The following is a 26,481-nucleotide window of genomic DNA, read 5'->3' as shown; positions in this document are numbered from 1 at the left end:
GTAGGAAAGCCAGGAATCTGAGTGAAAAACAACCAGAAACTCCACAGGTGGTTCAGAGGAGCAGCCAGGCATGTGATCCTCTAGCCTGAGTGGATGTCCTAAGCCAGCTCCAATCCTGAGATTATCCATCTCATGTGGAAAAAAAAAAAAAGATAGAAGCTGTTTTGGAGCCTCGTGGTTCTGAAAGTGTGGTCCTCAGACCAGCATCAACAGCAACACCTGGAAACGTGTTAGAAATGCAAATTCTGGAGCACGACCCGCGCCCCCCCGCCCCTGCTCCCACAGCCTACTGAATTAGAAACTGAGGATGGAGCCCAGAGTCTGAACAAGCCTCCCAGGTGATTCTGATACTCAGTAAATTGTGAGAACACTCTTTTAGAACAGGCCTGGCTTCGTAGAAGATCCTGACGCGGTAAGTACGTGTTATATATTTCTTTTGAATTTGGTTGAAGGAATGTTGAATTTTATTTTTCAGTAGTATTTACATTTATTTGATTAATGGTCATTGTTCAAACAGGGCAGCCTAGTGAAATAGTCCCTATTTAATGGAAAAGTTGTTTGTGGTTAATTTCACAGGGCTCAGTGGCGCCTGGGTGGCTCCGTTGGTTGAGCGCCCGACTTCGGCTCAGGTCATGACCTCACAGTCTTTGAGTTCCAGCCCCACATCGGGCTCTGTGCTGACAGCTCGGAGCCTGGAGTCTCTGTGTCTCCCTCTCTCTCTGTCCCTCAGAACTCATGTTCTGTCTCTCTCTGTCTCAAAAATAAATAAAAACATTAAAAAAATTAATTTCACAGGCCTCAGAAGTAGCAGAGCTGGGATTAGAATCAAGAAGTTTGTCCAGGCCCCCTTTATTGGGTTACAAATCTCCCCAAAACGTCTTGTGCTTTATCACAAGACCAAAGAGCTGGATACACTGAAACAACCACTTCCCGGTTGGCTCAGAGTTTGTTTCCCTGCCACGGTGCACAAGGAAGGGTGGGGAGAAATTGTCTGAGGGCCAGGATCTCCTGGAATGTGGAGCCTGGTGGTCTTAGCCAAACAACGCAAGCAGAACTCCACAGAGCCCATGGACACTGGCCCGAAGCTACAGGGTCAGGCCCAGGATGCTGCCATACCTGGCAGGCTCTCTGCCGGGTTTCGACTGTGCTGTGAAAATGCATCTAAGTGCTGACTCACAGGGGAAGGCTCAGGTGCCCACTGGTTGAGGGATGTGGGAATTGCCTTGGGAATGAGGGACCATAAGCCCAGGACCTTACTCAGAGTTTCTCAACCTCTTGGACCTGGTAATTCTTTGCTGTGAGGGCTGTCCTATGCATTGCAGGAAGTTCACTATGGATGCCAACAGCACTTCCCACTCCTGGCTGGAATCCTGACAATCAAAAACGTCTCTAGGCACTGCCACGTGTCCTCTATGGGGACAGGAAGTAGAGCTAAACCATCCCCAGTTACAACCACTACTTTAGGGTGAAGATTTTCAGGTACAGGACTCAGAAGGTCCTGATTGGGTGCCCCTAGAAAAGCAGTTTTGCCTGGTCTTCTCACCTCTGTACCTTGAGACAGAGGATCGCATTACAAATCTAAAATGATAGTAATGAGTCATTTGCTCCAGCTGTCATTATTGTCTTGACTTACACGTTTTTCTCACTGTGCCTGTGTTCCGCCTGGGGATCTGTCTCAACACAGGTCTCCAGGACACCATAACCGGTCAGCTGGTGTTCCCCAACTTTCAAACATGTCTGCCACCTGAAGATACTGAAAGTATGTGTGTCACATCATCCTGGGGTTCTTGTTAAAAATGCATATCCTTAGGCACTACCAGAGACTTAACGAATTTGATTATTTGAGACCTAATGAATTTGAATATAGGGCGCTATGATTCTCTCTCTCCATATATATAGATTGATATAGATATTTATAAAAATACATAATGTATATTATATAATGAGCATATAATGTATATTAGGATATGTATATTATATATAATATATGTGTATATATACACATATATACATATATATGTGTATATATATATATTATATATACACATATATATACACATATATATGTTATAATACATTGTATTATATGTTTATGAATATATAAATACACTTCTATGTAAATTTATACATTACATATAATTATAATGCATTAAATACAAATATAACAAACATCTTTTTCTTAAAAAGATGCTACCCACTTGATATTTAGGCCCATTTTGGGACTCTGCAAGGGCGAAGCTGTTCAAGCAGTAGGCTTAGTTCTTCATACCCCCCGAGTGAGTTTTTGCTTTTCTCTGTTCCCTGGGATTAGGGAGGATATTAAGGAAACTAAATTATAGATGATGCCATAATTGTCGTTTTCTCAGCTATGCCAGGCAGACATTATCGCTCCTCTGGATGTAGCATTTATTTCCTGAATAATTTAAGACAAACACAAAAATTTAGACACCATGGAATTGATAGAACTGGATGGGGTACTTTAGTTGGTAGGATACGAAAATATGTATCAGGACAACTGATGATAAGCCATCCAAGATCTAATGCCAAGCTTGGGCTCTGAGACAGCGAATGAGACGTGTGTGGGGGGAGGGCGGGGGGAGACAGTAACAGGTATGTTCTAAATTAAAAACATTTTTTCACTCAAATTCTGAATGTTCACTGACGTGGTGGAAAGATTATCCATTTTACAAAAGGATTTAGTTCCTTTAAATCGGTCTTTTCTGATGAATATGAACCAGTATGGATCAGGAAGAATAGAACAGAGTTTCTGCCTGTCACTGACGGGTGCTGAATTAAAATGTAAGCAGTGTGATGTGACACACAGCTTGCTTGGAGGAACAGGCATCGAAGGAATGTCAGAGACAGACGGTCAGCAGCCACGGCTGCTAAAATCCCAGTGCAAAAGGTGCATGTGATGGCCCATCAGGGGTGCCATTCTGTAACTGTGGATGCAGAGGACAAATTGAGGGCTTCATATATGAGACGTGGAAAATCACACCAGAAGACACTCAAAAAGGCAGGCATCGATTTGTGGGTCAGCTGATTCTCACAAGAGCAGCTCTACAAAATGAGCTGGGGGGTGGGAGTTACCAGGAATGTGTTCATTTAAGAGTGGTTAATTACGGTCCCCGAGCAATGCCTGAAAGCCTTAGGTTTTCAGAATCTGAGTAAACAGCGAATAACCTTAAAAAATTATTTTCTTCAGAAAGGGATCCCCAGGGCAGTGTTTTGGAAATAGCTCTCTTGTTTGCTTCTATCCCATTCACATATCCACTCCCTTCCAAAATGCTGTTTCTCTTACTAACTGTGGTTATTCTCCAGGTGAGTTCAGGATGAGAAATTAAGACAAAAAGTCCTCTTAAGTCATTGTTGAAACCCCAAAACTTATGAATGGGAGGGTCAGTACACTAGGTACTAGGTGTAGATTTGGATGGTCCCTCAGGTCCACTGAGATGGCCACTCCTACTCCCCTAAGCAACAGAGCCCCAGCCTTACCAACAGTAAAATGCCCTGATAAATGGTCTTAGCCTCCTGTGCACAGAAGGAAAAAGCAGAATAGACTATTGAAAGTGTTGCCTGAGAATTAGGGCTGAACAAAACTGTTTAAACGCAAGACATAACAAGTAGACGCACAGAAGATTTGGCATATCTCTTCTGAAATCAAAAGAATCTTTAGTAAAGACAGGTAAATGCCCAGCTTCACTGACCATCTAATACAGACACAGTCACATAAAACAAGATGCTAAGGCCTAAGTTTCCTTCTTTAGGGGAGAAAGCCACTATAACCTCATGGAATTATACTAATATTTAACATCTGAGTGATTTTCTTCTGGCAGGCACAGCAATCGAGCAGATTATAAATAGTATGCTCGTTTGTTTTTACAGTGGCTCTATGAATTACTCTTCTGGTTCCTCAAAGAACTAAGAATCAGAGAAAGTTTAGACAGTCTTTTGAAATTTCTCAGAGCTAGTCAGGGGGTGAACTAGGTTTTGAACTTAGGCAATTTGGCTCTGGAATCCACACTCTTAACTACAATATTACACAATTATACTTTCACAAAGGTAGTTTCTTTTTTTTTAAATTTAATTTTCTTTATTTTAGAGAGGGGGGGGGGGTGGACAGAGGAAGAGAGACAGAGAATCCCAAGCAGGCTTCATGCTCAGCATGGAGCCTGACACAAGGCTTGATCTCATGACCATGAGATCACGACCAAAATCCAGAGGTGGACACTTAACCGACTAAACCACTCAGGCGCCCCACAAGAGTAGTTTCTAAGGGCAGGTAAACTTGAAGATTAATTTATTTCTAGACCTTTCTCATAATCTACAATCACCAAGTTGACAAGAAAATGAGGAGGAGAAAGAAGTCAAAGGAGAGAGAATAGGATGGCTTGATGTTAGAAATAAGATGAAGCCATGTTTGAGGGCCAAGATGAAAACATTGTTCTCTGAATGGAAGGTAAATTTTGACAAGTCTTATAGGTCAACAGGACCTATATATCTCCCTTCAGAACCTCAACAAATGGTAAAGCAATCTGTTGTACATAAAGGCAATCGGATAAGGGAGCAAGTGGGGACAGAACCCCAAATTGTGTTCTGCTTGACCAGCCATGCGTCTTCATAAGGCTGTGATGGGCAGAGAACCTTTTTCTAAACTGTGCAACAGTGGCCTCATTGGGCGAGGGAAGGCCCCTCTCAAAATTGTGAAGCTCCACAGAGTTTATCTGCACCAGGGTGAGAGAGGCTCCTGGCTTCTTACTTGAGGCAGGGACAGCTGGTATTCTCAGGAAAGTCACCTTCATGCTAAGTCTCACTATTGCTCACATTTCTGAGATTCTGAGCATCTGCTCCCAAATGTCAGAAGTAGTAAAGGGAAGGAAGAAATTAGGCCCTGGAAGGAAGTGGAAAGAATCTTTTTAGACAGTCCATAAATAAATAATGACCCTGAGCTTTGAAATTAGAGGTCATACACAAAAGTGTTTCTTAGCCCTCGAGCACAGATAGGGGCTGGCCACTCAGGTGTAAAATGCACCCAGGTAAATAAGTAATGAGCAATGGATGGTACTTGGGAGTTTCGGTCCTACCGTAAATCCCTTTTTTTTTTTAATTTTTTTTTAACGTTTATTTATTTTTGAGACAGAGAGAGACAGAGCATGAACGGGGGAGGGGCAAAGAGAGAAGGAGGCACAGAATCGGAAGCAGGCTCCAGGCTTTGAGCCATCAGCCCAGAGCCCGACGTGGGGCTCGAACTCACGGACCGTGAGATCGTGACCTGAGCCGAAGTCGGACGCTTAACCGACTGAGCCACCCAGGCGCCCCCGTAAATCCCTTTTGTAAAAGTCAAATGAATAAGGAGCTGTGCAGTTTAGGACTCCCTCATCCAACAGCTTCCTAAACACACAAGAAAGAGCTTACTGCCACTGGAACATTTATATCATGCAGGCTGTGGGTCCTACAGGTCTGCCTTCGTGAACCAATATATCCAAACATACATTAAAATAAACATTGGGAAGAGATGACACACATTAATCATTGCTGGCAAAAGCTTGCTCTCAAGATACCTTTAATCAGTGTTGCTTGGGCTTTAGGCATCCACTGGTCACCTTCAAGGTCATTGCCATATCCCTGTAGCACTTTCACATCTGGGTGTGCCCCACACTGCTGTTTACTTTTTCTTTAAACTGGCTTTTTTTAACTTTTTAATTTTTAAAATTTAAAACATCTTATTTATTTTTATTTATTTAAAAAAAATTTTTTTTAACATTTATTTATTTTTGAGACAGAGAGAGACAGAGCATGAGCAGAGGAGGGTCAGAGAGAGAGGGAGACACAGAATCCGAAACAGGTTCCAGGCTCTGAGCTGTCAGCCCAGAGCCTGATGCGGGGCTCGAACTCATGGACCTTGAGGTCATGACCTGAGCCGAAGTCGGATGCCCAACCGACTGAGCCACCCAGGCACCCCTAAAACATCTTATTTAAATCCAAGTTAATATATTTCATTCTTTTTGATTACATAGTCATATTCCATTGTGTGTATATGTGTGTGTGTATATATGTATATATATATATATACACACACATATACACACCACATTTTCTTTATCCATTTGTAAACTGATTGGTTTTCCTTGTAACTGAAAAATCTTTGAACAGAAAACTTGAGATCTCTTTTGCTAATGTGAAACCAAGTCTCCCTCATAAGAAGAAAAGCATAAAAGTAGATGCAAGAACAAAATGGTGTCATAATAATTCGGTAGATACTCTTGCCTGCCAAGGGCTCTAACCTTGAGGCCTTTTCTGTGTTTATAAAAACAGAGAGATGATTTTCATAAAGATATTAAGGCAAATTAGCACTAAAAAAAAAAAAAACCTGTGATGGTTTTCTTGAAATCAATAGGAGAGGAAGAAAAGTGAAAAGAGAGGGACATTTTTCATTATATAATGTTCTTTAAGGGTATACTGGTGTCCTGTGCCACTGCTGTAAGAATAAAGTCCCCCCAGATTTTCCCTCCCTCCCATCAAATATCCGCGCATAGAACTCAGCTAACTGAACCACCAAGGGTCTTTCCCACGTGTAATGCTCCTTTGCTGAGGATGATCGTTTTTGTCCCGTGTGCTTTGTTCTACATGCAAGTCACGTTGATTGCAAACAAATCATTTACTTACCATGTTCATCGAGCAAAATATTGTCAGGCTTCATATCCCTAGGAGAGTAAAAGGAAAAGAGAAAGTTGCTCATGATTAGACAAACAAATGAACAGAACTAAAGGGCAAAACTAGAAATGCACAAGAGTTCTCAGTGGGGTTGAAACAGTGAGCTCATCCAGTTCCCATGGTGCCTCCCTGACACGGTTACCAGTAATACCCCCAATTTCTAGATCAGAAAACTGTGGCTCAAAGAGGTTACGCAACTTAACTCCAGGCCACAGAGTAGGAAAATGGGCAAACTGGGCTTACAGCCTGAGTCTCTCTCCTTCGAAAGCTCAGACTCCGTAGTGTACTTTACTTTAAGCATGTAAGTAGAGCTCCTAGGGTCATGTGAACAATTAAATTGCCATAAGGTGGTAGTATTAATTATCGGTTTCATCTGTGTCACTCTGAAGTGAAAGTCAAGACTAGAAAACAAGGAAAAAAATGATCTATCATATGGTTATATTTTACACTTGCAGAGATCAGGATCTTTTTAAGGATGATGCTATGATGCCTCTAGTTACTTAATATTATTGCTGGGGTGGTTAATGGAGTTGGCCTAGTCTTCCACACATTAACGAGATCCTTAAATCCACAGGAGGGAACAGAACTCACCCTCTTCTGATGAAGGGAGTAGTGTGATGGTAAATACTTAGAGAAATGGCCTGTAGCGTTTTCAAAGTCCTCAGACGCGAGTATTACTGTAAGCAGCACTCCTCCATAAGAGGACAGCACTGGCGTGGGTAGGGGCCCTGGCTGCTGCCCTCTCGGGTTTTAACTGCCCTTCTCTAATGTTCCATTAAAGCCCTTCAACCTAAATTCACAAGAGCCATTAAAGATGAAATTCTGAAATAGGTTTTGGGGGCACGTTTTCAGCCTAGTCAAGTGGCTTCTATGTCACCAGCATAAGGTGACCTTGGCCTTTGACAGACAGACACTCTCAGGGTCCTCTTTTCTTGAAAATATTCATAAATGACAAGACCCTTGCCTACAAGCAGGACAAAGTATATGCCACACCACCATGCAGGTGCATGGGTAGTCTCATGAACTCTGAGTATCTTCTTATTTTGTTTGTTAGATTCTTAAAATTGATTCTGGATTTGTAAGTGATCATCTGTATCCGTGGCATATTTTCTTTGGTGCAGGGTACAGTTGGCTAGAAAGAGTGTCAGGGGGTTTTAAACAGTTTCTTTCTTTCTTTCTTTCTTTCTTTCTTTCTTTCTTTCTTTCTTTCTTTCTTTCTTTCTTTTTTCTTTATTTTTTTTTAATTTTTATTTCAACGTTTATTTATTTTTGGGACAGAGAGAGACAGAGCATGAACGGGGGATGGGCAGAGAGGGAGACACAGAATCGGAAACAGGCTCCAGGCTCTGAGCCATCAGCCCAGAGCCTGACACGGGGCTCGAACTCACGGACCGCGAGATTGTGACCTGGCTGAAGTCGGATGCTTAACCGACTGTGCCACCCAGGCGCCCCTTTCTTTCTTTTTTAGATTGTGTCTCAGAGGCCTAAGAACTAATTCTTTTTTTTTTTTTAATTTAAAAATTTTCTTAATGTTTGTTTACTTTTGAGACACAGGGAGTGAGAGAGCATAAGCAGGGGAGGGGCAGAGAGAGAGGAAGACACAGAATCCGAAGCAGGCTCCAGGCTCTGAGCTGTCAGCACAAAATCTGATGCTGGCCCCAAACTCATGAGCTGTGAGACCATGACCTGAGCTGAAGTCGGATGCTTAACTGACTGAGCCCCCCAGGCACCTCTCAAACAGCATGTTTCTCTGGGTAAACTGTCAGTATTGCAAACTCAACCACAAGCACATGGATGGATTCCATTGTTTCAAGAATTGTCAAGAAACGTCCAAACTCACTTATATGAGACAAAGTCCCTTTTAGAATCTGGCTCCTGTGCTCCAGCCATATAGAAGCACATGGGGTCCCCCACATGCTCCCTGCACCGCCCCCCTCAGCCCCCGGCCGCTTTCTGCTGTTTACCTGAATCAGAGCTCTTTTACCACTGTACTCAGAAAAAGCAGATTCATCCCTCACCCCACAACTCCAATGTCACTTCTTGCAGGAAGCCTTCCCAGAATTTCCAATGCTGAGTCAATGGCCCCTCCTACATGCTTTGCATGGAATACTTCTCCCATCATACATTTGTCATGCTTACATTTATTTTTTCTCCAACTGGATCATAAACTCCTTGATGTCAGGGATGGTTTCTAGATTAATGTTAAATTCCATTCCATAGGCTCACAGGGCTTAATAGGCAGTAAATGAAAGTCTAAATGATACCAGGAGAATTTCTGGTGCATTCACGAAGGTTAATCCTAACAGTATATACTCAGAGCATTAATAGTGTACCATCACACACTCTTGGCAACCCAAAGCTCAAGGTAAATCAGGTAGCAGGCTCTTGCTCCTTCTTTCAGACTTGCATCTGTGAGCATCAATTATGTTTTGACAGGCAAAAAGGGGACAATGAGAAGCCCTGACAAAAGGCGAGACATTTGGGTGGTGGCAAGATAAGCAAAATGATTTCTTTGCCTGAATTTATGAGGGCTTGGTGAGAAAAAAAAAATGATGTGGGTTGGACACTTCGGGCATCATTTTTCATATTTATCAAAGACACGTATCATTATATCCACCACCTTTCCCATGAACTACCTTGGAGCTTAAAGAATAATACTGAGATCAGAGATACTGATCTGTATCTGATAGATATGCCGTATACTGATATTGATACTGAGTATCAGAGATACTTTGATAGCCACTGTGCTAGAACATACAGAGTATAAAGATAAATGAGATATGGTTTTCTCTGGGATGGAGGGGATAAGAAAGGCTCATAAGGAACCAGGTCAGAAGGACTACAGTGGTAAAGGGGCATATTTACTACTAAATTCAGAGGACTATGAGGAAAATATAGGGCAAATTTTAAAAAGGGGGGATTTTGACATAAAAATAAAGTGTATAAATGAAGATTCTGAGTACATAGTTTCCCCAAAATGTGATGAGGTAACTTCATAAAGTAAGCTCTACAGCCAACGTGGGGCTTGAACTCATAACTCTGAGATCAAAGTTGCATGCTCTACTGATTGAGCCAGCCAGGCGCCTGATGAGGTCACTTCTAAGTCACTACAGGGTAAACCACAGTATGATAACATTGTTTATTCATGTAGCAGAAGAGAATGAAAATAAGCCCTATGTACTCTATTAAAATTCCAGATAGAACAAGTTGATGTTTTTTAGTTCTGCAACTTAAGCACTATTTCCTTATCTCTTTAGCCTGCTCAAGTTATGCTAAACATGAAAGAAATTACTCTATTTCTTTCATTTTAGGCGACCTATACTAAGGTTAAATTCAGTGGTTATGCTCAGAATCACCCGGGGGGCTGTAAATACCTTGGGGCTCAGACCTGTGGTGCTTGGACTCCTGCAGGCAGGCCGAGGCCTCTGTCCAAAAACTAACAGAAACTTGTAGTACCTTCTGATGTACAGTCATGTTCAGAAATACCATGCTGGCACTGTCCACCTCCAAAGATGTCAAACTGATTTTAAACGATGAACCTCTTAAAAGCTTATTTATGAATGAAAAGTCTTTTGAAAAATACAACATTTACTACTTTTGACAAAATTCTTTGGTTAAAATATACATGGAGGACTCATACAACCTCCCTCTCATTAGCAGGTCACTAATGAGTTCCTTCTCTCTTGTTCTTCATCATTCTTGATGATCACAGTGTCTATGTAGATGTGCCATCAAATCCCTTAGCACTCACTTCCCTGAATTACCTCCAATCATCTTTCCATCCATCCGCTCCCATTATTTCCTTAGTCCTATTTCCTGATTGTCCCTTTGCCATTACAACAGCCCGCCTTTGACCAACCTGACCTTCTCTCCAATCCAGTTCCCAAGCTGACACATGTAGCACACTGACACCATCAATTACTGACTTTGTCACCTTGCATTTCTACATCAAAACTCTGACTCCTATCCTCACTTCCCTTCCACAGCCATTGTTAACATTCCTTGTACAAATCTTTAATTCTCTTATTCCCTTTGATTGTACTCATTAAAACCCCAGTATTGGGCCTTGTTGAGATGAGCACTGGGTGTTGTATATAAGCAATGAATCACGGGAATCTACCCCAAACCAAGAGCATACTGTATACACTGTATGTTAGTTAACTTGACAATAAATTATATGAAATAAATAAATAAATGAATGAATGAATATTCCTTCATATTACAAAACAAACAAAACGAAACCAGTATTGGTTAAACTCAATTCCCTGATGCTTCTCACCTACAGCCAAGCTCCTGAACTTTGCTAGAAACAGACATAAGTACTATTGACTTCTCATTTAAATTCATGGCTACAGAGACTCCTGGGTGGCTCAGTCAGTTACGTGTCTGACTCCTGATTTCGGCTCAGGCCTTGATTTCACAGTTCATGGGTTTGAGCCCCACACTGGGCTCTGCACTCATGGTGGGGAGCCTGCTGGGGATTCTCTCTCCCTCTCCCTCTCTCTCCCCTCCCCCACTTATGCTGTCTCTGTCACAAAATAAATAAATTAAGCTTTAAAAAAATTTAAATTCTTGGCTACTATCGCAAGCCAGCACCAGTGTGCCAAGCCATAGCATGATGCCTTCCCTAAGAGGACTACTTCGTGTTTCTTCATTGCCCCTCAGGTCTCTTCCACTTCCTCCCCGCTCCCCACTTTCAGTTGATTACTGAATCTCCTTACTTCACAAAGACAAGAGAACTATCTACTGCTAAGTCTACCAACCTCTCTATTTCTGTATCCATACTCCCGGCTTTCCCTCCAGTTATACTGGATGAAAAGTCCCCGCAGCTACCCCAGACAACTCTTCTCCTGAGGGCTCTGGATTTTATCTCCTCTCACCTTCTCGTGGATTTCTCTCAGCCATTTCTCTCCTTCCTTCTCCTACACTATCTCCTATACTCCTATCTCTTTCTACTCCTCTTGTATGAAGAATGTTATGATCGAGTCTCTTGGAAATACCTTCCTTGATAGACAGCCACCTCCACTTATTGTCCCATTTTACTATTTTCCTTTGCAATAACACCTGTGGATTGGGTTGTTAATAGGTGAGAAATTAGAAACAGTGTCTCCATTCTCCTCTTCAGCCCATTCTAATGAGGCTTCCGTCCCCTCTACCTCCTGAAATTGCCTATGCCAAGTACATTGATGACCTCCAGCTTGCCAAATCCAGTGGGTGCACTTTTATTTGTCATGCTTCACTTCTCAGTGAATGGATCGTTCCTTCCCTTCTGACATACTTGGTTCTCATGGCTTGCAAAAATCCCCTTTCTCCTGGTTTTCCTTTTGCCACAGAGATTCCTCCTCAGTCTTGTTTGCTGGTATCTTCTTGGTTCCACCTCTAAATGCTGAGATTGCCCAAAGCTCAGTCATACATAAAACTACTTTGCACTTAAATGATTTCATTTAGTCCTGTGATTTTAAATATTATATACGTTTTTATATATAAATACATTTACATATTTATATTAATAAAATATAATAAATATATATTATATATATAAATAAAATATATATACTATATATATCTGACATCCATCACTGACCCTGGAATTCTGGATTAATAATGTACCAAACTTGCTGCTTGATGTTTCCATCTGTATGTCTAACAGCCATGATAAATATAACATGTTTTAAAGAGAACCTCTGATATTTACGCACGTCCCACATAACCACCCAAACCCTCTTATTCCAGAATTCCTTACCCTAGTACCTAGTCCATAATTCTCCCATTGTAAAACTGAATATCTTTATATCACTCTTAATTCTTTTCTTTTTTTTAACTCATAACACCAGTCCTTCAACAACTCTTGATAACTGTACCTTTGAAATGGAATGATTGAAAACAGTATGGTGGTTCCTTAAAAAATTAAACCTGGAAACTAACATATGATCCCACAATTCTCTTTCTATGGGTATATACCCCAAAGAATTGAAAAGCAGACTTGAACAGATAATTGTATATCTGTGTTTATAGCAGCACTATTCACAGTTGTCAAGATGTAGAAACAAACCAAATATCCATCTATGGGGGAATGGATTAACAAAATGTGGTGTATACATACAATGGAGTTCAGCTTTAAAAAGGAATGAAATTCTGATCATGCTACAACACAGATGAACCTTGAAGACATTATATGCTAAGTGAAATATGCCAGACACATAAGAAGAAACATGGTATGATTCCACTTACGTGAGGTGCTTAGAATAGTCCAATTGACAGAGACGGAAAAGACAACGGTGGTTACCAAGGGCTGGGGTGAAGAGGACATAAATGTTAACTTATGTTGAATGCATATGGAGTTTCAGTTTGGGATGATGAGGAAGTTCTAGAGATGGATGGTGATGGCCGTACAACAGTGTGAATGTACTCTGTCACTTGAAAATAGTTAAAATGATAGCTTTTACTTGATGTGTTTTTGTGGACAATAAACTTAAATAAATATTATCATTCCCATTTCCACTGCCACCATCATCATCTGTCATTTGAAGCAATGCAGCAGTACCTTCTTCTTGCTTCTCCTATTGTCTCCTGACGATCCACTGACCACATACCACCCAGAGTGGTGTTTTTCATTACACACATGTTCCCTGCACAACATTCTCTGGCTCCCAACCTCCATGGAATAAAATCCAAACCATTTACCTCTGGCATATATGCCCTTTACGTTTTCTAGCCCCGCATAGCCCTGAGCTACACGTAGTAGCATCCTCTCCCTGCCACACACCATGCTCCAGCTGCACTGGTTGGGCCTGGTCTCCTTTGCACAGATGGCCCCCTCTGCCTGCAGTCCTGTTCTCCTAGACCTTCACTTGGCTTGGCGCTTCCTGTCATTTCAGATCTCTGGCAAAACATCATCTCCTCCAAGGTTCTTTCCTGACCACTCAATCTACAGTAGCCTTCCCTCCGTCCTTATCTCTTCACCTCCATCTTATGTTCAGCACAGTACTGTTTTCTTATTTACTTATGGTTTTTCTACCTCCCCTGGAATGCAAGTTCTCTGGGAAAGGATATCTTTTCTGTATTGTTCAATGCTATAGCTCCCAGGCACATAAAAGTGCTCAAAAGAAAGCAAGGGCTTAAGTAGGCTTAAGTTTGCCTTCTCAAACTTCTGGAATAATAAACCATACATCTCTTTTCCCCTTAAGAAGAGAGAGAGAATGGGTGGCTGGATGGCTCAGTTGGTTAAGCATCCCCTTCTTGATTTTGGCTCCGGTCATGATACCACGGTTTGTGGGATCTAGCTCCGAGTAGGGATTCTCTCTCTCGTCTCTCTCTGTCTCTCCCCTGCTTGTGTTCTCTCTCTCTCAAAATAAGTAAGTATTTTTTAAAGAATAAGAGAAAAAAGCCCCCTTTCTCTATGTCCAATGCATCACAAATACAATGATCATTTTTGTATATTACAGTAAAGAGAAGAAAGAAGTGATTTCTGCAGAGTCCATGATTTCAGAGAGGAGCTACAGAATTTGGGGGTGATAAAATTCAGGTCTAGGGACACACACATTCTGTAGAAATTCTTCTTTGTGTCTTGATTTGATGAAATAGAAAAGGCTGAATCAGCTGATGCCTACTGTGGGAACTATAAATAGTAATGTAGAAATACAATGCTCCCTGTGGCAGGGTCCAAGGCGGAACTGATAGATCTTCTGTTCTCACTTGAATGACTTTACAAGACATTAGTAGAGCTTAATAGGCTAATTACATCCCTTCACTGCACCTACCCTGGAATCAAGTTGTTCACCCTGCAATCCTATATGGGGTATTGTGAGAACATGGAGCAAGAAAATCAGTGTATCCAAACCACAATCAACCCCTTCAGTGACCATGGCTTTCTGACAGGTCTACACTTCGGGTTTCATTCTTTGTTACATAATGAGCTCTTAGATTGAGTCCTCTCTAAGTTCTTGAGTGGGAAAAAATATTATACATACGATTCTATAATATATTATTTAAGACATCACACAAAGCCTATTGATCACATAAACAGACCTATGTTAAGAAACAAGTGAGATGGGGATAGAAGGATGTAAGGGATGATTGTAAGCAGAAACATGTAGTTTAGAAGAGGCTGCAGAAGTGAAGAGTGCTGGAATGAGATTGTGGGCCAGGTACATCCTCCATTTCTTTCTTACTAACTGGTGGATTCTATTTTATTTTAATTTAAATTTCATGTGTTTTGGGGCGCCTGGGTGGCGCAGTCGGTTAAGCGGCCGACTTCAGCCAGGTCACGATCTCACGGACCATGAGTTCGAGCCCCGCGTCAGGCTCTGGGCTGATGGCTCAGAGCCTGGAGCCTGTTTCCGATTCTGTGTCTCCCTCTCTCTCTGCCCCTCCCCCGTTCATGCTTTGTCTCTCTCTGTCCCAAAAATAAATAAGCGTTGAAAAAACAAACAAACAAACAAAAAAAAAAAATTTAAATTTCATGTGTTTTAGGGGCACCAGGGTGGCTTAGTCGGTTGAGTGTCAGACTTTGGCTCAGGTCATGATCTCGCAGTTTGTGAGTTCGAGCCCCGTGTTGGGCTCTGTGCTGACAGCTCAGAGCCTGGAGCCTGCTTCAGATTCTGTGTCTCCCTCTGTCTCTGCCCCTCCCCCCTCATGCTCTGTCTTTCCCTCTCCCTCTCTCAAAAATAAACATTAAAAAAATTTTAATTTCATTTTTAAATTGAGATATAATTGACATACAACATTACATTAGTTTTAGGTATATAACATAATGATTCTATACTTAGATATATTGTGAAATGATCACCACAATAAGTCAAGTTAGTATCCATCACCGCACATAGTTACAGTGGTTTGTTTGTTTTCTTACTATGATGAGCATTTTTAAGATTTATTCTTTAGCAACTTTCTGCCTGCTTTTTTTTTGTTTTTGTTCAACTCCAGCATTTCCCACAGTTTGTTTGAGGGAATATGAGTTACAAATATATTCTGTAGTAATAAATATATGTGTATGTACATATACATTGTTTGCATATTCATTTTGGGTGTGCTGGTTTTTCATAGATAGCACCGCTGTTCCTTTATTCATTTCATTAATATATAATGCAATTATATATTAATCAGGAGCTGAGGGCAGTGATTTTACCATCCATAAAAATGTGATACAGGATCCCTTTTTGAATTTGTGTTTGTTTTCTCAAAGTGCCGTTCAGGATAATAGTACACTCACCATATCTTTCTTCTCTCAGGTGTCTTCTCCCATGACTGCTGAACTTCTCTGTTGTCTGTAATAATTTAGCTTATATGTCCACTTGGCACAACACAAGCTAGAGCACTAGACCCCCATCCCAGCATCTGACTCTTCTCCAATCCCCACAACCTAACTGACTTGTCAAGGCATTCACCCAAGGAAGATAGGTTTCTCTGGTAATGGGGAAGGGCAGTAGGGACCAGATGTTAATGGACCCTTTGGTGAAAAAAGATGACAGTTCTTCACTAGAGACCAGTTGAGGGAGTTACAAATAAGCACTTAAGCCAGCCTCTCAGAAAGAACTTCTTAATAGTCAGACACTTCCAAAGTTGGCGTGACCTAACACGAAATCTTAAAATGTGATGTGGATATTGTCACGGAGGCTGGATAAGTGTTTGGCAGCAATATAGCAAGGGTGTAGTGCAGCAGAGGAACTAACCTTCCCACCTGACCTTTCAAAAACCTTTGAGCCCTGACCTTCTGTGAGCCACCCAAGCTTCTCACAGAGGTTCCCTAAAAGCCAGCTCCCTGACTTACCTACAGTCATACAGCTCATAAATGGCAGAGACTGCATTTAAATTTCATGGTTTTTCCACTATGGCTCACTCGGTTATTTTAACTAGGAGGGCAAATAGGTTCCGAGCATGAGGCCAACTCTTTAATTACAAGTGTCTGTGCTGTTGAAAAGGAGGGCCTTTGAGGAGGGTGTTTGAGAAGAGTTGAAAATAAAATTTGTCAAACTGCTCTACTTCCCATGAGTAATAGAATGGTTCTAGCTGCCATTTATTGTCCATGCTGCGGCAGCAACTTGATAGACAATGTATCTTTAAAAAAATTTTTTTAAATGTTTATTTATTTTTGAGAGAGAGAGAGAAAGAGAGAGCAAGTGGAGAGGGGCAAAGAGAGAGGGAGACACAGAATCCAAAGCAGGTTCCAGGCTCTGAGCTGTCAGCGTAGAGCCAGACACGGGGCTCAAGCTCATGAACCGCGAGATCACAACCTGAACCGAGATCAGAGGCTTAACCAATTGAGCCAGTCAGGTGTCCCTAGACAGAATATCTTTTATTGCTCACAACAGCCCCCTAACTTAGATATTACACCCATTTTTGCAGATGAAGAAGGGGTAGCTCAGAGAGTTTAAATTACTTGCCCAAGATTATATGCTAGAGCTGGGGTATGACCAGAGACTGTGACGTGCAATCTTGGTTTATATCTCAAATGTTTATATTTTACTCCTCCTAAGGAGAGAGAAGAATGTCCTCCTATACCTGGGGGTCTGTCATGTGGCTCAAATTAGCCTGCAGCAAGTTTAATTTTTTTTTCATAGTTTCTATTGTATATTTGAAAATCATTTATCTTTTCCACCCTACTCTAGAAGTTACCCCTACCTCTTTTAATGTAAAAGTAAAGTTCTTCATGTCTTACTGTGGAGTAAATCTGTTGTTCTAGGAAGGTGAATCACGCTTATCCTGATGGTACAGACTCAACAGTACAGATCCTCCTGTTTGACAAGTATACCATCCCACTCACTGGAGATTTTTAGCCAACTTGCAGTCCTCACAGGCAGAATGTTTAATGACAAGGATTCTTGCCTTGCTGCTTAGCATTAGTCAATGCTCATTCACTGCCATTATTCAATTTGATTCACACAGATAGAAACCTAGGTCATATTTACCCATTCTACAACCAGGTAAGCTAGGACACAGTGTTAAGGACCTGAACAAAATCCCCCAACTATAGTGGCCGGGCTGAACTTGGGTCTCCTGGGTCTTTGCCTTAATCCAAAGAGATTTTAGGGAAAGAAATGTACTAGTAAGAGGAAGGGAAAAAGTGTACAAAAGTAAGAGAGACCAAAAAGTGTTCATCTATTGATCGTAACTGTCACGAAGGGTTTTTTCTTTTTTAATGCTTTTATTTATTTCTGAGAGAGACAGTTCATGAGCAGGGGAGGGACAGAGAGGGAGACACAGAATCTGAAGCAGGCTCCAGGCTCTGAGCTATCAGCACAGAGCCTAGCGTGGGGCTCAAACCCACAAACTGTGAGATCATGACCTGAGCCAAAGTAGGATGCTTAACTGACTGAGCCACCCAGGCCCCCCGTTTGTGTTTAAGTTAAATAAAGTAAAGGAATATTCATTTCGAGGCAAAAAGCAATTTGCTCCATTTCAGCTCCAGAGCTGAAAATATCCTCTCTGGCCACAGTCATACATGACCGGGCTAGAATTCAGGCCCAGGCCACCTGGTGCCAACATCTCTGCTCTTTTCTACCCTGCCACGCTGCCTAGCTATAGGAGATAATGAAATTTGTCCCATCTTCTTCCTTGATAATCGAACCCCAATTTGGCAGTAACACACCCAGTCCCAGGTAGAGGGATGATTGGCATAAATAAATCATGAGAATCTAGTTCCCCTGTCACAGCTTCCCTTAATTTGGGGAGGGGCCAGTATGGTCAATGAGACCTAATACAGATACTACCGTAAGGGCCTTCAGAAAAACTTTAGCTTCTTCAGTAAAAGATTATAAACAGACTTCTGAGACTCAGATGCCTGAATCTGTAAATCGAGAACAGTAACAATTCTGTAGGGTTGCTGTGGAGATTTAATGAGATGAGGCACATAAGCACCAAGAACATTAGTCTGCACATAGTGATTATTCAACCGTCAGAAAACATTGAGCAAATGATTAGGAAACGTCCAGTGTAGGAAGGACTAGGTGGTCAGAAAGTGATGTTAAGCTGATGAATAGTTGTTTTCAACTATCACCAAACCAGCAGGACATACTGATGATGCTAGATTTCATGTAATGCAACACATGAGAAACCAGGATAAGCCCTTCAAGTGCTTTATCCTGTATTATCCTCAAACAACCTTGTCACATGGGCACAATTATTATCCCTGTTTCATAGATGGGACCCCCAGAAGCACAGAGAGCTGACTAAGCTGCTATTATGAGAAGAGTCAGGACTCCAGTTCAGGTTACCTGACAACAGAGGTGAATATTCGAAATACTTCACAAGGAACAAACATTGGCTAATCAGAACAGGTCACTGACCAGTAAGAATCTTGAAGGCCACGATAAAGGACCAGTATTGCAGTACCAGCAAGTGATGACTAAACAGAAGCCCTGTCTGACTTAAGGCCTTAAAGCTCCCATGGGCAGCAGCAGAATCACGAGGCTGTCAATCAATAGAAAGAAGAAGTTTTTGATAATCAGGTGTGTCTAAACATGAAACGAACTACTTTATGTAGCAGCGAGTATCCCATTTCTGAAATGGGACCAAATCCCATTTCTGGCTAGGAAGACAGTTTCTTGTTGGGGACGTTGCAGAAAAGTAGCTGCCTTTGCGTGGAGGTAGGACTTGATTTCTAAGCTAACCTTCGCCTCTAATATCCTATGGTTTGGCCTTGAGTTGTTGTACATCTGTCTGGAAAACAGTCTGGCTTCCCTTCATTAGCCACTTCTGTTTTCCCAAGCACTATAATAGGAGCTTTTCATATTTTTCTGGCCGTATTATACATGACATGATTCAAGCTATTTTACAAATTAGAAAAAATCTCAGAAAAAGTATGCCAATCCATTATCTACAGAGTGAGCAACTTGGACTCCTAATCTGCAGGCTCTTTCTTCCCTAATATCTAGAATAGTTAGTGTATCCCATTCTTTACCATTTCCATCCTGATTTTCTTACCACTCACTGTGAATGCTGTACTCGTATCTCCAACTGATAACAAATTCAAATATGTCCTCCTGCCTCACTGGCTTTGTATTTTCTCTAAAGTACAAATAAGAAGTAACAGTGAGCTATGGTGTTTTCTTGAACATGCTGAGCTGATCGGGCCTTGGCTCACCTGTCTTCTTGCTTCTTGAACCTCTCTCCCCTTTTCTCCCCTGTTCCAGTCACAACGACCACTGTTCCGCTCCAGGACAGAACAGATTTCCACCTTAGAGCTGCTTGTCCTGCAAGTATGGGTTCAGAGGCCACCTGTGGACTAGTCTTCTTTGAGCACCATGCTAATGCATAAGGCAGCCTCTATCCCGAAGGTGTACTCTCTTAGATCCATGGTTCATTTCCCATTGCACTAAAGGCAATCTGTAACTAACATGATTATTTACGTATTTGGTTCCTTGCTCTTTGTCTCCTCAACTAAACCCTGAGCTCTAGGAGGACAAAAAAATATATATTTTTATTTTCAAAGCTCTATTCAAGAGCTATGTGCCTGGCATACAGATAAGTGATGGATACTATGTGTTAAATGATGAAAGCTTCCAGAACGCTTTGCACCAACATGTGTGTAAGCAAAGTAAAATTTAATTTGGACCAAGTCACAGGTTGCATATTAACAAAACTCTTAACCTTATAGAAATTATTAAAAGCACAGTTCAGGCTAGTTAAATGTTAACCTGTAAATGAGCGGTTCTCTGCCTTTTTTACGTGGGTTTTCACAAATGGGTGGTCTTATGTGAGAAGGTTAGTTACAAAGCTCCTTTTGAAATTGCCTGATGCCTAATACAAAGAAGGCAGATTCTCCTGTTTTTGCAATGTGTTATTCATGCTCATTCATTATTTGTTAGCTCGGGAGCAGGTGCTGAGTAGAACATATCAACCTAATACCCTCATTACTTCACTGCCGTTTTGTTTTTGAGACTCAAGTGGCCCTTCTGCTGTGAGAGTTAGAAAAAGAGAACATTTGCAAGGCTTATGGTCTACTGAAGAGAAGATACACCAAAACAAAAAAAAAGAGGCATTTTCTTAACCATTCCACACAAAATGGCCAACTGAAACCAAAATCTGTGCTCCCAATGCAACATCAAATATATATATATATACACACACACACACATACACACACACACACACACACACACACACACATATAGTTTTTAATGTTTATTTTTGAGAGAGACAGAGAGAGAGAGACAGAGAGAGAGAGAGAGAGAGAGAGCGCACGCATGAGTGGGATAGGGGAAAAGAGAGAGGGAGACACTGAATCTGAAGCAGACTCTGGGCTCTGTACTGTCAGCACAGAGCCTGACATGGAGCTCGAACTCATGAACCATGAGATCATGACCCAAGCTGAAGTCAGATGCTTAACTGACTGAGCTACCCAGGTGCCCCTTTAAAAATTTTTTTTAATGTTTATTTATTTTTGAGAGAGAGAGAGAGACAGCATGAGTTGGGGAGGTCAGAGAGGGAGTGCAACAGCAAATATCAATACACTGAAAAGAAAGCCAATATCAGGGGCAACATATAAAAGTATTCAGTTAAGCAATCATTTTTTCGACTTGTAATTTTCTCATACTGGACATACTACTTTGACAAATTGAAAAAGATTTAAGGGTGCCTGGATGGCTCAGTCATTTAAGTGTCTGACTCTTGAGAGTCAGGTCATGATCTCATGCTTGTGAGATCAAGCCCTGTGTCAGGCTCCATGCTCAATGTGGAGCCTGCTGAAGATTCTGTCTCTCCCTCTGCCTCTACACTGCCTGCACACCCATGTGCACTCTCTCTCTCTCTCAAAAAAAAAAAAAGTAAAAGATTTACCATCCCTTATAGATGCTTAAAAAGCAAAACAAAACACCTTGGGTCAGAGAAACGTTATAAGAAAGCCACAGACAGTCTCTGGGCAACATAAAATAATTTACCATATACTAAAGCTAATGGATTTGACTTACTGAATATTCTCTTGGGTTACCCTAATTTCACAACCAATTTTAATAAGTTTCTTTTATCTTGTCTTCAATCCCGTGTGTGTGTGTGTGTGTGTGTGTGTGTGTGTGTGTGTGTCTGTTTAGAGAGAGAGCAAGCATGTGAGTGAAGGAGAGGGGCAGAGGGAGAGCAGAAAAGAATCTTAAGCCGGTTCTACGCTCGATCCCATGACCCTGGGTTTATAGCCTTAGCCGAAATCAAGTCAGACTCTGAATGGACTGAGCCACCCAGGTGCCCCAATCCCATTATATAGTTGAAGCAGTTTATCAAGAATGAGGATAGAAGCTGTTCTGAGAAGTACCTGCTACATGCGAAGACTGAAATTTGAACAGCTAAGAAAACTATAAAAACATACTTAGTTTGCTAAAGCTGCTACAACAAAGTACCACAAACTGGGTGGCTTAAAAAAAAACACCAGCTAAAGCTGCTACAACAAAGTACCACAAACTGGGTGGCTTAAAAAAAAAAACTGGAGAATACAAGTTCAAAATCAAGGTGTTACCAGGCCCAAGCTCATCTGACACCTGTAGGTGAGAATCCTTCCTTGCTTCTCCATAGCTTCTATTGGTTTGCTGTTATTGGCAGTCTTGGGTCTTTCTTGGCTTACAGATGCACCACTCCAGTTCCCTATCTTGACATGGTGTTCTCCCTGTGTCCTTCACATCATCTTCCCTCTTTGCCCAGATTTCCTTTTTTGATGAGAACACCACTTACATTGGACGAGGGACACCCTAAAGAAATCAATGTTACTTGGTTACCTCTGTACTCTATTCCCTAATAAGGTCACCTCTGGAGGTACTCAGATTTAGGATTTCAACATATCTTTCTGGGGAAGATACAACTTAACCCATAACCCATACCAACTAAAAATGTGTATCAAAACCAATGTTTGTTGCTACTGGGTAAATAGCAGTAAATAGCTCATCTGATCTTGAGGGTATCCTACTATTTTCATATGAGTGAAAATAAAGGAGCCTACATTAAGAGCAAGGTCTTCGGATCACATAGTCCTACTTTTGAATCTGGCCTTAGTACACTAACTATATGATATTAGGCAAGTTATTCAACTCCTTCATAGCACCGTTGACTATCCAATTAGACCAAGTATACAAAATGCTCATTATCACGGTGGCCAGTGGTATGTGAACAATAAATGACAGCTCTTCATAAATCATTAAGAAGATGATACATGTACTTTGTAGTACACATTAAATGGTTAAAAACTGTCAGTGAACAGAAAGGAGTAGGCACCTTTTGAAATTAGAAAAACATCTCTCTAGTTGAGTCACTCCCATAGGTTTCAGAAAGCTGGGGATGTCACTAAGTTGGCAAGTTCATTCATCTGTCACTCAGTGATCATTGACTAAAATGATTAGCTTCAGAAAGATCTTAGTTTTTTTTTTCCTATGCACTATCATCTTAAGAAAATAAAATGTAACTTCCAAGATAGTACAGTGTGTGTGAGTCAGACAAAAAGGGGAAATCTCAGCCAAGAAAGCTCTGCCAGTAACAAACTAAAGACCTTGGTTAAGACAAATACTTTTGGTTCACAACTCAACTGCAAATAAGACCTTAATTGATGAGTATGCTAGTAGCTGTTTATCACTCCTCATTGTCACAGGCTCTTTAGACAGTGCATTTTGGTCATGCCGCCTTCTTGGGGATAAATGAGTGTGTGGTAGAGAGCAAAGAAACAATGAGATCACACATTGAAGAGCATCCTACCAGGGCTAAGAGGAAAATCATCCTAGACCCTTAGGTGTGAAGGGACCATTCCTGATCATTTAGTCAAACCTCCCCACATCTTCCTTGACAAGGAAGTTTGGGGCTATGTTTAAGGTTATAGAAGAAATTGGTGTCAGAATCTGGTGCAGTACAACTTCTTTAGAGGAAGTAGGGTGGACAGGCTTTATTGTGATTCCCATGATCCCCACTTCCTGGTGTTTACGTCTTGTATCATCCCCAGCCCCTGAGTGTGGGCTGGTTGTATGGCTTGCTTCTAACCAACGTTATGTAGCAAAGATGATGAGATGTCAGTCCTGTGATTGTGTTCTATTATGTAATGGTCATTCAGTGTTATATGCCCTGCCTTTCTAGCAGACTCACTCTAGAGTTTTGCTCTCCTCACTGACTTTGAAGAAACAAGCTACCATGAGTCCTGCAGCCACAAGGAAATGAATTCTGCCAACATCCTGACTGAATTGGAAGTTGACCCTTCTTTTATTCCTACTTCAATATATCTGTAATCAGAGATGAAATGTTTGCAACTCTTTGCCCTTTTGTAGCTATCTATACAAATTGCCTAATTAGAGTTTTATTGCATTCCTATAGGATTCAGAAAGTAGGGAATATAGATAGAACTTGATTAGACTGGGTGGGATAATTTTTACAAAGAGGAAAAAACAATCAAATATTCCCTCACAAATGGTATTTTGATCCAAGATGACTTACTCTTGAATTTTCCTGTACAATTCACTTTATTAGTGTGGATTTGTATTTGAGTTGTCTTTAACATCTGACCAGGGAGTGAACACAAATTTGTCTTTGGACCCTAATAATTACTCTCCATCACATTATTCGTTGGAGAGACTGTGGCAATCAACAAATCAAATGGTACTATCTTCATAGGAAGCAATGTAATGAGTTTTATTTTCCATGGTTTCTTTTTTTTTATTTTATTTTATTAAAAAAAATTTTTTTTCAACGCTTATTTATTTTTGGGACAGAGAGAGACAGAGCATGAATGGGGGAGGGGCAGAGAGAGAGGGAGACACAGAATCGGAAACAGTCTCCAGGCTCTGAGCCATCAGCCCAGAGCCCGATGCGGGGCTCGAACTCCTGGACCGCGAGATCGTGACCTGGCTGAAGTCAGACGCTTAACCGACTGCGCCACCCAGGCACCCCTCCATGGTTTCTTAATAAAAGCAAATAATCACTGTGTCTACATTTTAAAATCTTCATTCACTGATTTAATGTAAGTTAGGGAGAATACTGAACTAGAAACTGGCCATATTTGGAAACTAATGCTGATTTTCAAGCCATCCTCATGGAAAATGTTTGACTTCTTGCTAATAAGAAAATTATCTAATTACACAATTCAAAATTAATGGTTATTGTGCAACAGGTGTCTTTCGCAACAACTGCAGAAAAGAAAGTTTCTAAAATTGAGGACAAGTAGCTAAGTATTATACATACTTAGGAAACTACAAAAAATTAATGTCTGTGGATTTAAAAAAAATCCACAAAATACAACAAAACCCCCTTTATGTCTCTCTGGGAATTTATGAAAGAAACAGGATTAATGGTATTAAAAAAAAATAAACTAGACATTGCTGGCAGTAAAGTCAACATGAAGAAAAAATTAAAAACAGAGACCATGCTATGTAAATCAGGGAGATAAGAGTGCTTTTATTCAGCACAGTACAGTTCCACTTATGTGGACTGGACTCTTCTTTCTGCTTTGGTCATTAAAATCCCTTTAAAATCCTCTGAACTCTCAAAAAATATTGTTTTGAGGGCGCCCCAGTGGCTAGGTTGGTTGAGCATCCAGCTTCAGCTCAGGTCATAACCTTGTGGTTTGTGAGTTTGAGCCCCGGGTGGGGCTCTCAGCTGTCAATGCAGAGCCTGCTTCAGATCCTCTGTCCCCCTCTCTCTGCCCCTCCCCCTCTCATGCACTCATGCTCTGTCTCTCTCTTTCTCTCTCTCTCTCAAAAATAAATGTTTATTTAAACAAACAAACATTGTTTTGTAACCCAAAACATCATCTCATCTGAAGTACTTCAGTCTTTCTCACACATTTTAGCTTCTAGTTGTATGCTGTTCTCTCGTCATTTGGTTCCCTGTGTCCCATCTTGGCCCATGCAGCCAGAGTGTAGACTTAAAGGCAGCGGCCATGCCTCACCTTGTACCATGCTCTCCTCAGAGCCACAATCATGCTTACCATCAGCAGTATGGAGAATGGTTAAGACCTCTGCATTTCCTTCAGTGATGCCTACCTACACTTGCTAGCCATATGACTTTGGGCAAGTTACTTCGTCTGTCTTCCTAAACCACAGTCTCCTTGACAATGACATCCTCAGCCTCCTGGTTGTGAGCAGATGAAGGAAAATAATTCACAACATGTGTTCTGCAGACCACCTGGTCCCCAGGAACCCCTAAGTAGATGGCAGCCCACTGCTACTCTTCCACACGTAGTTGCTGACTGCTGTAGATAATTCTAATCATCTACCATGTCCAGAAACAAAATGATGGTTCCAGTCTGAAATTAGGAAGTCACATATTTTATATATGCGGATGGGGTTTCCTTGTCTTAGGAATCTACTGAATTCATTGATATTGTTTCCTTCATCCACACTGTAATAACTCGGAATTCAGGATGGGTCTTATAAACAATTTTCTAAGTAGCCGAAAGATGTTTTGCCTTGTGATCTTAGATTCCATCAAATCCAGTGTAAATTTGATGGATTCTTTTAAAGGAAGATTTTAAAAAGAGAATTGAAGTGCTCACAAGCCTTCTCTTCTATGTTGCTTTCACGCTTTTAACTCTGCCCCATGAGCCCTTGCCTCAGAGTGCCATCATTATGATCCTTTTAACGCCTTAGACAAAGGAACACTGTTTCTCGGTCTTTCGTCGTTACAGACAAATGTTTTTCAAGCCACTTGACAACATTTCAACTTGATATTTGGTACTCTGGAGGCAGAACGCCACGGTTAGTAGAGCACTCTCATAATTAACATGTTTATTTGGTCACTACTGTCTTGAAAAGCCTTAATGATGTTGATGTATGTCCTAATTTTTTCCCAGAACATTTATGGATTTTGCCTGTT

At 41.2% G+C, this 26,481-nt stretch overlaps 1 protein-coding gene across 1 annotated transcript in view; it reads right to left on the bottom strand.

Annotated features, from left to right (window-relative positions):
- STK32A (serine/threonine kinase 32A) overlaps positions 1-26,481 on the bottom strand; it is a 133,159-nt gene that overhangs the window by 38,001 nt on the left and 68,677 nt on the right. Inside the window, exon 6 of the mRNA XM_043590425.1 lies at positions 6,667-6,704. Coding sequence (XP_043446360.1) covers positions 6,667-6,704 — 38 coding nt within the window. The remainder of the gene's footprint in view (positions 1-6,666; positions 6,705-26,481) is intronic.

This window comes from Prionailurus bengalensis, chromosome A1, assembly GCF_016509475.1.
Source record: "Prionailurus bengalensis isolate Pbe53 chromosome A1, Fcat_Pben_1.1_paternal_pri, whole genome shotgun sequence".
NCBI lineage: Eukaryota > Metazoa > Chordata > Mammalia > Carnivora > Felidae > Prionailurus > Prionailurus bengalensis.
The sequence above is the reverse complement of the archived record's forward strand: the minus strand, read 5'-3'. Positions and strand labels throughout refer to the sequence as shown.